This window comes from Lolium perenne, chromosome 3, assembly GCF_019359855.2.
Source record: "Lolium perenne isolate Kyuss_39 chromosome 3, Kyuss_2.0, whole genome shotgun sequence".
In the NCBI taxonomy this organism is placed as follows: domain Eukaryota; kingdom Viridiplantae; phylum Streptophyta; class Magnoliopsida; order Poales; family Poaceae; genus Lolium; species Lolium perenne.
Genome location: NC_067246.2, coordinates 330,197,079 through 330,212,572, shown reverse-complemented (window position 1 = coordinate 330,212,572; position 15,494 = coordinate 330,197,079). Strand labels below are relative to the sequence as shown.

The following is a 15,494-nucleotide window of genomic DNA, read 5'->3' as shown; positions in this document are numbered from 1 at the left end:
CATTATTACTATGATAAATAGAAATAATGATTCAATAAAATTAAATAAAGAAATTTTAGGGTACCTCATAATGGATTTGAATAGTTCCAACCATTAATATTTGGCACTTTGGTTTTGGAGGAGGAATTGGTATTTCAAATCTTCCAATTTTAAGAACCTTTGGTTCAATAGCATTGACACTTTTCTTTGGTAGCTCAATAGAATTCTTCTTCGGTAGTGCTCTTTTCTTTTTACATGGAAGGTGACCTTGCTTTCAGTTAAATTTATAACAACCCCTACAATATTTGAAAATGTCTACCAAAAATAATAGATAAGTTATCATCTTCAGGCATTTCTAATATCAATAAGTCCGTAGGAATTTTCACATTAGCAATTGTAATAGGAACATCTTCACGTATACATATTGGAATAGCCGTGAATTTATCAGCCATTTGAAGAGAAACCTCAGTGGGAGCTAACTTATTTAAATTGAGTTTCTTATAAAGAGAGAATGGCATGACACTTACCCTACTCCGAGATCACATAAATAATACTTCACATAGGTATTCTTAATAGTACAAGAAATAGTAGGAATATCTGGATCTCCACGCTTTTCTGATAATTTTCCTCAAAAGAATAATCGGGAAGCATGGCAGTAATAGCTTCATTAGGCATTTTCCTCTTATTATTAACAATATCTTTCATATATCTTAAACATGGAGGAACTTTAATAGCATCAACAAGAGGAATTTGCAAGTATAAACCTTTTATCAATTCAATAAACTTCTCGAATCTTTCATTATCTAAAGTTTTCATTATCTCTTGGGGATATGGTATGGGTCTATGAACCCATGCTTTACCTTTTGGTTGAGAAGGAGCCTTCTTCTTCTTATTACTTTTCACCAAATTTGGGGAACCAAGGGTCCGCATGTAAGTGACCCGATGGGTGAAAGGCTGATCGGTGGTAGCGGCCCGACGATTGGACCGAATGACCGGCGGCAGCGACGGACATGACCCGAGGGCTGAAGGGCTGACCAGCATCATCGATGGACACAACCGAACAGCAGAAGGCTGGACGGCGGCTGCAGCCATGGATACAAATCCACTGCCACCATCGCATGCGTTGTCTCCTCCATCAATGCTGACGCTCGAGCTTCGCGCCGGCATCCAATGCCTTGGCCTATTTAAGCGCTGCTTTCGCCGGGGTCATCACCACCAAGCTCATCACCAACCAAGCATCTCCGCCATGTGGCAAGCATGTCTCGCAAAAAAATCCACCACCTACTCCATGTTGGGCCGCAACGGGCACACGGTGCCTCCGCCTCTCCTTCCGTCTCCGCCTCCGCAGCCGGCGCAGAGCTGGAGCCCGTTGGACATCTTCGACGCAAGCCTCAGCAAAGCCTACATATCGGAGTCTGTCCTCCTGAATGCGCTGCAAGATGTTGACGTGCAACGGGAAGCCAAAGAGGAGCAGCAAGAGCTAGTCGTCGACCCGCAGCATGTGGCGATACTGGAGCAGCAGGTGGCGCACGACCAGAGGAATGCCGCCCACATCCTAGAGCAAGTGTACCAATAGCTTCTCTAGCGCTCCATGGTGGTTTCCCGAGAGCGGTTGGCTACCAAGGAGGCTGGGTAGCTCCTCATGAAGGCCGAGCGACAAAGGATCCTTGAGCTAAACGCTTAGACACTGGCGGAGGAATGCCACTGCGAAGATGTGCGGCTCGCCCTCAACGCCGAGTAAACCATGAGGCGGTGGTCCAACGGGCCGCCTCTACGCTGTCGACCACCACGAAGAACGGCGGCGAATCTAGGCCATCGCGACCGCCGGCAGAGGGCCAATAGGGTTTTTTAGTTGATTTAATTCAAACATGTAACATATAACAAAATTTGAATGAAATTTTCAGTTTCCTGCCGTGTTTTGTTGATCACATCGTCAAAATGGTCATCCCGGACTAAATAGGTGGCAGCGCGGTGGTACCACTGAAAGCTCTGTTCGAGTCGGCTAGACCGAGAGACGCATCCAGTCTGCGGACCGACCTAAACAGATATAAGAGCATCCCCAGCCGTCTCCCCGACGAGGCCCCCGGGACGCCTTTTTTTGCATCCGGATGGACGAACACGGTCCAGTCGCGTCCCCGGACCCTCGTTTTCGTCCGGATTAGGCCTTTCATCCGTCCGGGGAGCCTAGGCCATCCCCGGCCCCCCGGGGAGCGCTCGGGGACTCCGGACGAAACAAAAGCGTGAGAAACGCCGAGAAAACTTCCCACACGGCTGGTGGCCCCAACTTGTCGGCGAGAGAGGCCAATCGTGGTCCTCATCGCATCGTCTTCCGCGCGCTGAAAAAGCCTGCCGCCGGTCAGTCTTCGCTGGCCGCGTAGCTTCCACGCGGCGAGTTAATGCCAATGCCTCGGTGCCTACGCGCTACATCAAGAAGGAGTCGACGTCTCCGGTGACACCGCGCTTCGTCAAGAAGGAGCTAGCGTCGCCACCGCCGACCAGAGGCCGCAGCAGCGGCGCCCTTGTCATCCGCGACCAGCCCTCCTCCTCTCCATCGCGCGGGCGGAAGAGGAAGTCGTCGAAGAAGGAGGCCACCGCGAACCAGCTCGCCGAGGAGGAAGCCCATCGCGCCGAGGATGCCGCGGTGGAGGATGCGATCGCTAGGTCGCTGAAGGACTTGGTGCCTGCCGACAACACGCCCTCATCGACGCTGCGCTGGAGTGGTCCAGGCGGGACTGGGAGCGACAGGAGGCGGACCAGCGGCAGCGACTGCTGGACCTGGCTGCCGCGTGGCGACGCGTCATCCGCGCCGCTGCACCGGCCTCGGCAACGAACTCCGCGCCCAGGCCCATCGAGCTGATCAAGCTCGAGGAGAGCAGCGAGTACGACCTCTACCGGACGAGGCCGCCACGCGCCGGTGACCCAGGCCAGGGTTCTAGCCGCTGGTACGAGGCGCCACCGTCTGAGGACGCCGGCAACTCGAGCGACGGCGAATACGACGCCGAGTGCACGACCTTCTACCGCCATTTCAGCATGTAGAAGGCCGCTAGTTAGTTTTAGTTTATGTTTGCATCTCGCCGAATTTAAATATATATACGAATTCAGCCTATATATGTACGAACTCGCCTATATATGTTATATATCACCAAATTTTGTTTATGTTTGAACGAGTTTCACCTAGTTTTGTCTGAATTTGCCAAATCTTGTTAAAAACATTCATCCATCCTGGGCTCGCCGCTGGGAAAATGGGCCTCCCCAAGCCAAAAAAAAAACATCCATCCGGCGCCATAGATGGATCACATATTCCAGTTGAAGTTCCTAAGGAAGAATAAATTAACCACACCGGAAGATATGGTTACACATCACAAAATCTTCTTGCGATGTGATTTTGATCTTACATTCATGTTTGTAGTAGCTGGATGGCCTGGTTCGGCACATGATACACGCATACTGAACCACAACATTGTGAAATATCCACAACAGTTTCCAACCCCTCCTGATGGTAATATTCTATCTTACTATATACATGAGTTACATATGCATTGTCGTATCCATGTGTCACATATTTATTTTTCTGTGTGCAGGTACATATTATCTTGTTGATTCTGGTTATCCAAATAGAAAGGGAAAAATAAGTGGCGCATGTTGAAAGGTATCCCTTCTTACGGGTTGGTTACGCAGAAGAAAATTATCCTAGCTCGTATCGCGCTTCACAATTTCATTAGAGACTCTACTTACGTGACAAGCAGTTTGATCGCGGCGACTCAGATGAGAATTACATCCCTAAGGTGCAAAGGCAATCAATAACGACGCCAGGTGATAGTGCTCCGGGTGGACAACACACAAGCATTATGAACTCGACACGTGATGATATAGCCAACGTATTGTTCAATGCTAGAGCCACTTAGAACTATTTGTGCTAGCTAGGAAAATAATATTGATATGTACTTTGGATAAATCTATATTTGTAACGGATATGCCTTTTGGCTAAAACTACGTTCACGTATGCATGCATTTCATGGATCAATATGTTATATATTACCCTAAATCAGCAATAACACATCATCTCATGACTGTTAGGGTATTTCAGACAATTCCCCAGTTTACAGATTTACAGATTAACAGCCAGCTAAATTGCTAAAAGCTAAAACTCAGAACAACAGCCTCTCCTGCACAGCAGCTTTCCCTGCACAGCAGTACAACCAGTCACAGTCAGCCACAGCCAGCCCAAACAAAAATGCCCTAAATAGCTGGATTTCGGTCTGAGGAGCCCAACGGTTGAAGCTGCTCTAAATAAACTGTTTAGGTGATCAATTTGAGTCGACCTGCGGGTCCTGCGAAGGCTGAAAAGAGATTGAAAGGGAGAGAGAAATTGAGGATGGAGATGGATCGAGACAGGCAGGCAGAGGCACATGGCGTCAGTGCAATGGCTTCTGCTGGTGGGGAGCATGGGGCCGGCGTCACGTTTGTCACGAAGCTGCAGCCGTTAGCCTCTATGGCGAGCAGTGGACATCGATGTTTTTTTAATTCTCTTCGTACTGCATGATTGATTTTCCCCAGTGAAGAACCTAACCTAACAAAAACCTCTATTTACAGTTACCGGTACCTACAGCAGTGATGTCAGCAATGACATCAGCCATGTGCAGATTTAACCCTCTCACAAAATTATGAAACAAAACTGAAACATAATTGAAACAAAAATATTTTGTGAAACATAAGGTAGTGACGTCAGTAGTTTCACTTTTGTGCCGAAATGTTTCACAATGTTAGCCATGTATCTGTTTGGTTTCATAAAAGTTTCACTTATATTTTAAATACTAGTTTAAAATGTTTCACAATGTTAACCATGTATCAGTTTGGTTTCACAAAAGTTTTACTTATATTTCAATTATTAGTTTTATATTAGACAAAATGTTAAAAGGCTCACCAATCTTAAAGCAAAATGAACAGTGGATGGGACACCGGTATGTACTGGCGCCTGTAAATTCGCTGCGTTCCCTAACCTAACCTAACCTAGCTACCGCCTCCTCCTCTCCCGTCCCCCTCCCGGGCGATGGCGGAGGATCTACCCGCCCCGCTCCGAGCAGCCTCCCCCGGACCGCCGCACCTCAGCCGTCGCTGCTGCCGGTCTCGGCCCCGGCCCCGGCTCCGGCCTCGGCCCGGCCATAGCCCCGGCCTCGGCCACGGCGGCGGTGGCGGCGCCCCTTCCATCGAACGACGAGGGGGAGGAGAGGGTTTCCACGGTGGCGTTCCATGGGAGACGATGAAGCGCCAGTGGAGGAAGCCGGGCGGCACGGCTACTTGGCCGGGGCCTGATGCTCTCCGTCGGTAGCCATGGAGGATTCGGTGGAGCGGTGGCGGCCTCCGCCCCCGGTGACGGTTCAGCGGTGGTACACATGGTCTGTGTCGCCGTCTTCTTCCCTGGTGATCCGGCGGGAGGGACTGGCGGCGTGGGGGCTACTGGTCTTGCTTTGTTTTTGGTGGCGGTCCTCGGGTTTCTCGCAAGCGAAGATGAAGATCTACCGGAGGTCAGTTTGCTTTGATCTGGCTGGAGATATGAGTTCCGAAAAGCTCCGCTAGCGAATGGAACAATGCATATTTTACCTGCAGTTTGCTGGATCGGGTGGTATTCAATCGCGCGCACCCATGTTTTTATTTCGACCGTTTGGTTCTGGAGGGAGCGCCGCGAAGCTATATTCTGTGTTGACATCAGGTGACTTTTTGGTCCATGGTGAAGTCAGAAGAAGGAATATCATCAAGGCCGGATTGGTGGACTGGCTAAAGGAGGTTCGAGTCAACGTGATGCTGAGGGATCTGCTTGGCGTTCCAGGCTTGCAGCAGTGCTATGCATGTGGGGGCGACAGCACAGGGGAAGTTCAGAGTCTTACCTCTCAGGGTGAAAACCCAAAGTCTGGCCTTAACTGGTTGTGCCTGGCAATGTTTTTGTTGGAGGCATTGTTTTGAGAGTGGGGACTATCTTCAGGGGGAAATCCTAAGACCTTTGGTCGGGCGACGACGGCGCTGGTGTACTGTTTCCTTCTTGGAGGCGTCGCTTTTGGAGAGTCTTACTTCATGTGTTGTCATGGTGGTGGTTGTATTGCTGTTGCTAGGTCTAGAAGGCTGTAGCGGGACATTTATTTCTTAGTTTTCTTTACTCTTTTTTGGATGTGTGCATCCGTGCTGCCATTAGGATGGAACGTTGTTGCAGAGACTGTGTGTAATTTGTATCTTTTAATATTAATATATTTTCTTTATCGAAAAATCATCTATCATCTGCTTCCGTTCTGGTGCTGTCTGGTGCCCACAGCTTGTTTGCGTTAATGCCTTGACAAGTACTGCGATTGGAAATTTAGCTAAGACGTTGGATCTCAAAGGATTGTTGCGTGGGATCGTCATGTGTTTTTGTGTAGACAAATATGCCACTACAAGATATATGTTGAGTGGTACTTGAATTTCGACACCACATGCCAGCTAGAAGTTCCTTTTGTGTTGCTTAAGACTACTATTTGGAGTTGGGTACTGCTGTAACTTTTGGACATATTTCAGCCTTCATGTGCATTTTACTATGACTGAAAGTGGAGCAGAAAGTTTCCAGCTTATCCGTGAAAAAGGAAAATGGAATAGAAATGGAAAATGAAACGAAATTTTGCATAACGAAAACAGAAATAAATTTATTTTGACGAAAACAGAAATGAAATCGGAACAAAGTTCTCCGGTGGAACGAACGCGGGAATATAATTTCAATATCCTACTAGTAAGAAATTTCCGCTTCAGAGTTATGTGCACGGCCCAACCCAACATGCTTATTACATGACATTGTCAAGTCAAACTTGTAAAGCAGATCTCAAAATTGGCCATCATGTATTCTCTTCTTGCATTCGAGCAGTATTCCATGGTTTGATCTTCCTCTGTTACATAGTATATTGAACAACGTGCTAGAATTTGGGAATAATTTTTGTTGGCCTGCTTTAATGTTTGAGACTCTTGTAACTGGAGAAAGTCTCACTTGCAACCACTCTTGCAACTAGAGAAAGTCTCAATTGTAACCACTCTTGCAATTGGAGAAAATCCTAGTTGCAACTACATCTGCAGCTGGGAAAAAAAAACCAATTGCAACCACACTTGCAACTTACAATTACACTCAACTGAGTCAAATATCGATTTTCTACTAGAAAATCTCAATTCTAACTCCACTTGCAACTCCAAAAAAATATCAGTTGCACCTCCACTTGCAAATGAAAAAAGTTACTCAGTTGAGCAAAAAAAATCATTAATCTGTCTCAAAAAACTTCATATATTATGAACAAAATAAAAAAGCAAAAAATTCCTACAAAAAATGCAAGACTTCCTATATTATGATAAATTTTCCTCAAACACCTACAGTACCAAATAAGGTAGTTGGTCTGATGGCTTGAGTAGTCGCCACATATGCTGGAGGTCGCTGGTTTGATACCTGCGATTTTATTGAGCTGGCCCATAATTATTTAATGACCGCGCAAAATAACGCAATGAGAAATAAACAAAATTTGCACGAATCTCCGCTTATAATTCTACTGAGCTCTACTGAGAATTAGTAAATCTGTTTATTTTAAGAGTTAAGACAGAGAAAGTACGTTTAGTTATTGCCCCCTAGCAACACGGGCATTATAATCTGAGAATCTTTTGTTCCACGAACATCAAGGCCCAGGTAATGTTCCACCACCTGATAACAAAACGAGCTTATTTGAAACACGATTAAACATAGCAGGGTGCGCTAGAGCTTGGCTGTGTTGCCATATAGCAGGCGCCGGAAGTCGTTGAGAGTCGCAGGCTCCATGGAGGCAAGGACGCGCACGCTGCCGCCGGCGCCGTCCATGAGGTAGACGAGCCCGGCCCGCTGCTGCACGGCGCGATGCATCACCAGAGGCTTTCCCCACCCAAAATCCACGTCGTAGAACGGCATGCCTAGCCAGCTGACCACCGTCAGCTCAGTCTCGGACATCCCCCCCGCAGGCGTAGCCAGCAGGCCGGCGGCCATGTCCAGCTCCATGTAGTCGATCGCCGAACGCACAAGCTCATCGTTCATACGGCGGATGGCGCCTCCGATCCGGCCAGCGACGGAGGCCAGCTGCTCCTCCGACTCCGAGGCAATGTCCCGCACCTTGCCGGTGGCGCAAAGCATGATAATCCCGTTGCCGAAGTAGCTGTCCGGGATCGGCGGCCTCAGCCTCCGTCGGACGTTAGCCTGGAAGGTGAGGCGCGTCATGGCGTCAGGCTGCAGCCGGCGGGCGGCGCACACGCACCGCCACACAAGGGCGCTCATGGCGCAGAAGGTGCTGATGTCGCCGCGGCCAAAGCTGCAGGAACGCTTAAGAGCCGCAACTTGGTCCATGGAGATGGTGAAAATCTCGTTGACCACGGCGTCCGGCATAGTATCAGACTGAGATGGACTTAGCTTCGGGCAGAAGACGGAGAGAGCGTCGGGGTGGACAATCGGCGGTGAACGAGCGCGGAGGAGGGTGCGGTCGTGGCACGGGGGCTCCAGCGCCGCCGCCGCAGCGCCGTCCCCGGAGGAGAAGGCGGCCCACGTCCGAAGGAAGTGGCACGTGCTGATGCCGTCGACGACGGCGTGGTGCACCGCTACCCCTAAGGCTGCCCCGCCACACCTCAAGAAGGTAACCTGGATAGCGCACACGACGGACGGCGAGTCGTCCAGTCGTGGAACAAAGAGCCTCCGTAGCTCCGGCGAGGGCTTGAAGTTGATGAAGTTGTCCAGCGTGAGGTCGGACTGAGCGACGAAAAAGGGCAAGCCCTGCTCGGCACAGTCGATCTGCGCCCGGCCGTCGCCGTCCACGCCGAGACGGCATGCCAAGGGGTAGAAGGACACGAGAGCCGTGGCCATGGCCGCCTTCAGCCTAGCCACGTCGAAGAAGATGTCGTCCTCGGAGTCGGCGGCGGCGCAGGAGCGGTAGAAGAACACAAGAGGAGTGTGGCCTCTGTTGGCCAGCACGAGATCGAGTGGGGAAAGCGGCAGGCTTTTCCTCGGCGTTTCCCTGGAAGGACTCACCACGAACGACTCCACCACCTTCACCTCCTCACCCACACCCATTTTTCCTTTGTGCTGAGCTGAGGTCGAGCCAGAGATCAATAATCATACACAGACGGGAGATCACTAAACAAATAAGCAAAGCTACTATCGACGACTCAGATGGGCACAGAAAAAACAAACAAGTTGACAGAAATGCATCTCTATCCGGACACCTGGCATGGCCCCACCTTCTCTCACCTCTCTATCTACTACTAGTAGTTGTTTATGTGAGATAGATTACCTCTTCCTTTACATTATTGAATCTAGTAAAAACTTAAAACCTAATTGGGTTTTAACCAAAAATTCAATTTATCATCTGTTTGAATATATAGGTTTCTATTGAAGGCAGCTCTGAAATGAGACTAATATTGAATAATTTTTAACAAATTCTTAAATCCAATTTTTGAAAGTTGATGAAACATGTTGATACTTGTTAACAAAAATTCTTTAAAACATGCTATTTCACTCGGTTTCAAACTCGGTTCATACGAGTTAGAATATTTTTTACAATCATCTTATAGTCTATTCCGGGACTTAATTTTTTGTATCTTGTTTCACTAAGTTTTATTGTGTATCATTATGTTTAAATGTGTTTCAGAATTGAAATTTTAAATTTTATTGAAATGAACTCCTTTTAGGCATGTTTAAAATTTATAATGGAAATAAATACACATATTCAACCGGAATATTAATCTGATGTATACTCCAACAAATATGGCTATTTAAAATTTAATACTCCCTCCGATCCATATTAGTTGACACTAGTATAGATGTATCTAGATACATTTTAGTTCTAGATACATCTATATTAATGACAAGTAATATGAATCGGAGGGAGTACTAGAAATTAAATCAATGTATTAAAAAATAAAGGAGAGAGTACTAATGTGAGGTAAACTACATGCAAAGATTCTCGCAATTCATAATCACAAAGCAAATGAAGGTTCGATCTATGCGCAGGAACAAACGCCGCTCCCAGCAAGTTGCTAGCTCTTCTAGTCCACACTTAAAATCATTGTCCCATATGCAGCTGGATAATCATTTGCAGCTCATGAAAATTTGCAAGAGTATAATAAATTGTTATTTTTGAACGCGCCAAATGGATCTATCAAAAACAACCAATCACAACACAACTCGTACATGAAGTAACAACTACTAAGGCCTCTCGACAATGATTTAACTTTCTGGACCGTCCAATTGGACGATATAACGATTTGAAGCGCTCTTACTGCTCCTGGAGAAGCATCCTTAGCGAAACGTTATGCTTTGTTACTGATCGATCCTGTTAAAAAGTTCTGTTTTCGTTCTACCGACATGTTTTCATTCTAGGGCTGCTACTCCCAAAATTGTGTTAGGCCACACCATATTACCTGGACCCTGAAAGGGTTTAACGGCCATCACAGCATACCGTTTTGATGATTTATCGTGAACAAGGAGTGTGCTGCGCAGTTGCAAGGGGACATGTCCTCGGCACCCTGAAGCCTCTCCCTCCGATGTGAAGCAATATGCAGAGAAGCAGGTGGTTAATGATAGGAATCATGGTGAGGAAGCTCTGCCCATCTCCCTTCCGTTATCCGTTACTTCCTTAATAGTGCCTGGCCGGCGGTAGTCGAATCACTCTCCCATGCCTCCTTTTTATGCTGGGATCCCCTCGATCGGCATCTCCCCTTTCCTTCTCTCGCAAAACCAAATCGCACCCCCTTTCCTTCTCCCGCGAAACCAAATCGCACCCTTCACTATGGGAACGCGCCACGGTGCCGACGGCCATATCCTGTGCCGATGGCAAATTATCGGGACCGTCGATAGAGGGCATGTTCCGGCTAGGCCAGCAGGCAAGCTGTCGGTGCAGAAAAGACATCGGCACAGGAAGGTCTGTGCCGACGGCAACCGTCGGCATAGTTTCGGCCGTCGGCACAACCTCTCCACCATGACGGCGAGGTAACAGCTTGAGGCATGTGCCGACGGCTTTTCCGTCGGCATAGCTATTTTCCATTTTACCACATTAATCTTCAAAAAAAAATCATAACTAAATTATTATAATTCAGAAAAATATAAATAATATATCAAAAAAATTAGAAAAATAAGATCTATCTTGGAAAAATATCAAACTTGGAATATTGCAAATATCTAAAAAAACGTTCTTAAAAATGATCTATCATGTATGATGTTTCATGGCTTTCAAGCCGAACAACCAATGTTATGGCTCGAATCGTTGCATAGTTTGTGATAATGTGCCCATATTATGCAGACATATGCATCTTGGGATGTCTTACGATGTTGCATGAGGAAATCTTCCTTTTCATCGCACGAAAAAACAATTTTCCATTTTTAGGTGCCAAAATCGGGGTGTTTTGTGAAGCAACCACCAAATTAAAGTTTCACATCGGTACCAACACATTTTTCAAAAATACTAGGCTACCTAACATGGACAATTTCTCAACCATTGTATGTGGAACCTTTCCATCTGTAGGTTTTCGTAGCATAGAAAACAAAAAAATTCCTACCGCAAGAACGAATAACAAGCCAAGATCTAATCTAGTAGATGGTAGCAACGAGGTGAAGATCAACATACCCTCGCAGATCGCTAAGCCTTAACGAGATAAATCTCGTGGTTGATGTAGTCGATCACTTGCCGCTTGCAAAAGCGCGTAGAAGATCTTGACGGTGCCACAGTCGGGCAGCACCTCCGTACTCGGTCATACGTTCGGTGTTGATGAAGACATCCTTCTCCCCGTTCCAGCGGGCATCGGATGTAGTAGATCCTCCTCGAAATCCTGACAGCACGACGACGTGGTGGCGGTGGTGGTGGAGATCTCCGGCAGGGCTTCGCCTAAGCACCGCGGGAGAAACGGGGGGAGGGGCGGCTAGGGTTTGGGGAGAGGGGGCTCTTGGGGCGCCCGCCTTGGGTGCCCTTGGGTGGTGCGGCTCAAGTGGTGGCCGCCCCCCTCCCTCTCTCGCTCATTATATAGGTGGAACCCCAAGGGTTAGCCCAAAGATTCGAATAAGAGTCCAACTAAAAAACTTACCAAAAGTGAAACCTAGGGGAAGTGGGACTCCTCCCTTTCCTTCCCTCATGGCCGGCCATGGTGGTGGAGTCCACCATGCACTCCACCTTCCCCTTAGGGTGGCCGGCTAGGGTTGGTGCAGTCCAGCCGGGACTCCACCTTCCATGGTGATTTATTCCGGAAGGTTCTAGAACATTCTAGCTCCTTCCATAAACCCACCGGATCATTTCCAAACTTGGAAGTGACTTCCTATATATGAACCTTATTCTCTGGACCATTCCGGAACTCCTCGTGATGTCCTGGATCCCATCCGAGACTCCGAACAATATTCGATCTCCATTCCATATTCCATATCTACTTAAAACGACATCAAACCTTAAGTGTGTCACCCTACGGTTCGAGAACTATGCGGACATGATCGAGACTCCTCTCCGATCAATAAGTAATAGAGGGACCTGGAGATCCATAATAGCTCCCACATATTCAACGATGACTTTGTGATTGAAATAACCATTCACATAAAATAACAATTCCCTTTGTCTCGCGATATTTTACTTATCCGAAGTTTGATCGTCGGTATCTCCATACCTAGTTCAACCTCATTACTGATAAGTACTATTTACTCGTACCGTGATATGATATCCCTTGTGAACCAGTCACATGCTTGCAAGCTAATCAAATATCATTCCACCGAGAGGGCCCAGAGTATATCTATCTGTCAGTAGGATGGACAAATCCCACTATTGATACAAGTGCCTCAAACCTATACTTTCCGAATAGTTAATGCCACCTTTATAACAACCAATTTACGCAGTAGTGTTTGGTGTCATCAAAGCATCCATCCGGTGTAGGTGATTAACAAGATCTCATGGTCAAAGGATTAAGTTACTATGCAAAATATAGCTTGAAGCATAAAGAACTACATGAATTGATCATATGCTACGCTTACTACGGGTGTATGTCCATCACATCATTCACCTAATGATATGACCTTGTTATTAATAACATCCAATGTTCATGATCATGAAACTATGATCATATATTAATCAACAAGCTAGTTTAACAAGAGGCTTACTAGGGACTCTTTTATGTTTACATAACACACATGTATTAATGTTTCTGGTCAATACAATTATAGCATGAGATGCAAACTATTATCATAAACACAAAGATATAATAATAACCACTTTATTATTGCCTCTTGGGCATATCTCCAACAGTCTCCCACTTGCACTAGAGTCAATAATCTAGATTACATAGTAATATACCTAACACCCATGGCATTCTGGTGTAGGTCATGTTTCACTCTAGGGAGAGCTTTAGTCAACGATTCTGCCACATTCAGATCAGTGTGTACTTTGCAAATCTTTAAGTCACCATCTTCGATGTACTCGCGAATAGAATGAAAATGTAGCTTTATATGCTTCAGCTTCTTGTGTGACCTTGGCTCCTGTGCATTGGCTATGGCACCCATGTTGTCACAATAGATGGTCATCAGGTCCAACACACTAGGAACCACACCAAGCTCGGTAATAAAACACTTCATCCATATCGCCTCTGATGAAGCCTCCGAAGCAGCTATGTACTCCGATCCGGTTGAAGATTTCGCCACAACACTTTGCTTAGCACTCCTCCAGCTTACTGATGCACCATTCAAAATAAATAAGTATCCGGATTGAGACTTAAGAGTCATCCGGATCACTGTTTCAACTAGCATCGGTGTAACTGGTTACAGCAAGCTCTTGGTCACCTCCATAACAAAGAAATATATCCTTAGTTCTTTTCAAGTACTTCAGGATATTCTTGACCGTTGTACAGTATTTCATTCCTGGATCACTTTGATATCTGCTGGTCAAACTAACAACATGTGCGATATCCGGTCTTGTACACAACATGACATACATGATAGAGCCTATGGCCGAGGCATAGGGGATCTTGTTCATCCTTTCTCTCTCTTCTACCGTAGCTGGACTTTGAGTTTTACTCAAGGTCTTACCTGGTAACATGGGCAAGAACCCTTTCTTGCTTTCATCCATTCTAAACTTCTTTAGAATCTTATCCAGGTATGTACTCCGTGAAATCCCTATTAGGCGTCTTGATCTATCTCTATAAATCTTGATGCCTAAAATATACGCTGCTTCTCCAAGGTCCTTCATTGAAAAACACTTATTCAAATAACCTTTTACACTACTCAGAAGTTCTACATCATTTCCAATCAATAATATGTCATCTACATATAATATCATAAATGATATAGAGCTCACACTCACTTTCTAGTAAATACAAGCCTCTCCATGGGTTTGTATAAATCCAAAGTCTTTGATCACCTTATCAAAGCGTCGGTTCCAACTCCGGGATGCTTGCTTCAGTCCGTAGATTGAACGCTGAAGTTTGCATACCTTGTCAGCATTTTTATGATCGACAAAACCTTTGGGTTGTACCATATACAACTCTTCCTCAATGTCACCATTAAGGAACTCCGTTTTGACATCCATCTGCCAAATTTCATAATCGAAAAATGCAGCTATTGCTAACAATATCTTCACAGACTTTAGCTTCGCTACAGGTGAGAAAGTACCATCGTAGTCAACTCTTTGAATTTGTCGGAACCCTTTCGCGACAAGTTGAGCTTTATAGACAGTAATATTACCATCAACATCTATTTTTCTTTTGAAGATCCATTTATTCTCGACAGCCTTGCGGCTATCAGGTAAGTCTACCAAAGTCCATACTTGATTATCATACATGGATCCCATTTCGGATTTCATGGCATCTTGCCATTTGTTGGAACCTGGGCTCATCATTGCTTCCTCATACGTCGCAGGGTCATCATCATTGTTGTCCACAATCATGACATTTAGACAAGGATCATACCAATCTGGAGTGGTGTGAACCCTCGTCGACCTACGAGGTTCAGTAGTAACTTCGTTCGAAGTTTCATGATCATTATCATTAGCTTCCTCACTAATTGGTGTAGGCGGCACAAGAACATCTTCCGGTGTTGCGCTACTCTGATTTTCAAGAGAAGGTTCAGTAACCTCGTCGATTTCTACTTTTCTTCCAGTCACTTCTTTCGAGAGAAACTCCTTTTCAAGAAAGGATCCGTTCTTGGCAACAAAGATTTTACCTTCGGATCTGTGATAGAAAGTATACCCAATTTTTTCTTTAGGGTATCCTATGAAGACGTATTTCTCCGCTTTGGGTTCGAGCTTGTCAGGTTGTAACTTCTTTACATAAGCTTTGCAGCCCCAAACTTTAAGGAACAACAACTTAGGTTTGTTTCCAAACCACAATTCATACGGTATCGTTTCAACGGATTTAGATGGTGCCCTATTTAAAGTGAATACTGTTGTCTCTAACACATAACTCTAAAAAGATAACAGTAAATCTGTAAGCGACATCATAGATCGAACCATATCCAATAAAGTTCGATTACGATGTTCGGA

At 46.0% G+C, this 15,494-nt stretch overlaps 1 protein-coding gene across 1 annotated transcript; it reads right to left on the bottom strand.

The window, feature by feature from the left end:
• Positions 1-7,546: 7,546 nt before the first annotated feature.
• On the bottom strand, positions 7,547-9,117 carry LOC127345803 (hydroxycinnamoyltransferase 4). Its single transcript, XM_051372328.2, has one exon. The coding sequence runs from the start codon at positions 9,062-9,064 to the stop codon at positions 7,730-7,732; it is 1,335 nt and encodes a 444-aa protein (XP_051228288.1). The 5' UTR covers positions 9,065-9,117; the 3' UTR covers positions 7,547-7,729.
• Between the last annotated feature and the right edge of the window lie 6,377 nt (positions 9,118-15,494).

Bases quoted from the DNA above. Each gene is read 5' to 3' on its own strand.
- LOC127345803 (XM_051372328.2), bottom strand. From the start codon at position 9,064: ATGGGTGTGGGTGAGGAGGTGAAGGTGGTGGAGTCGTTCGTGGTGAGT.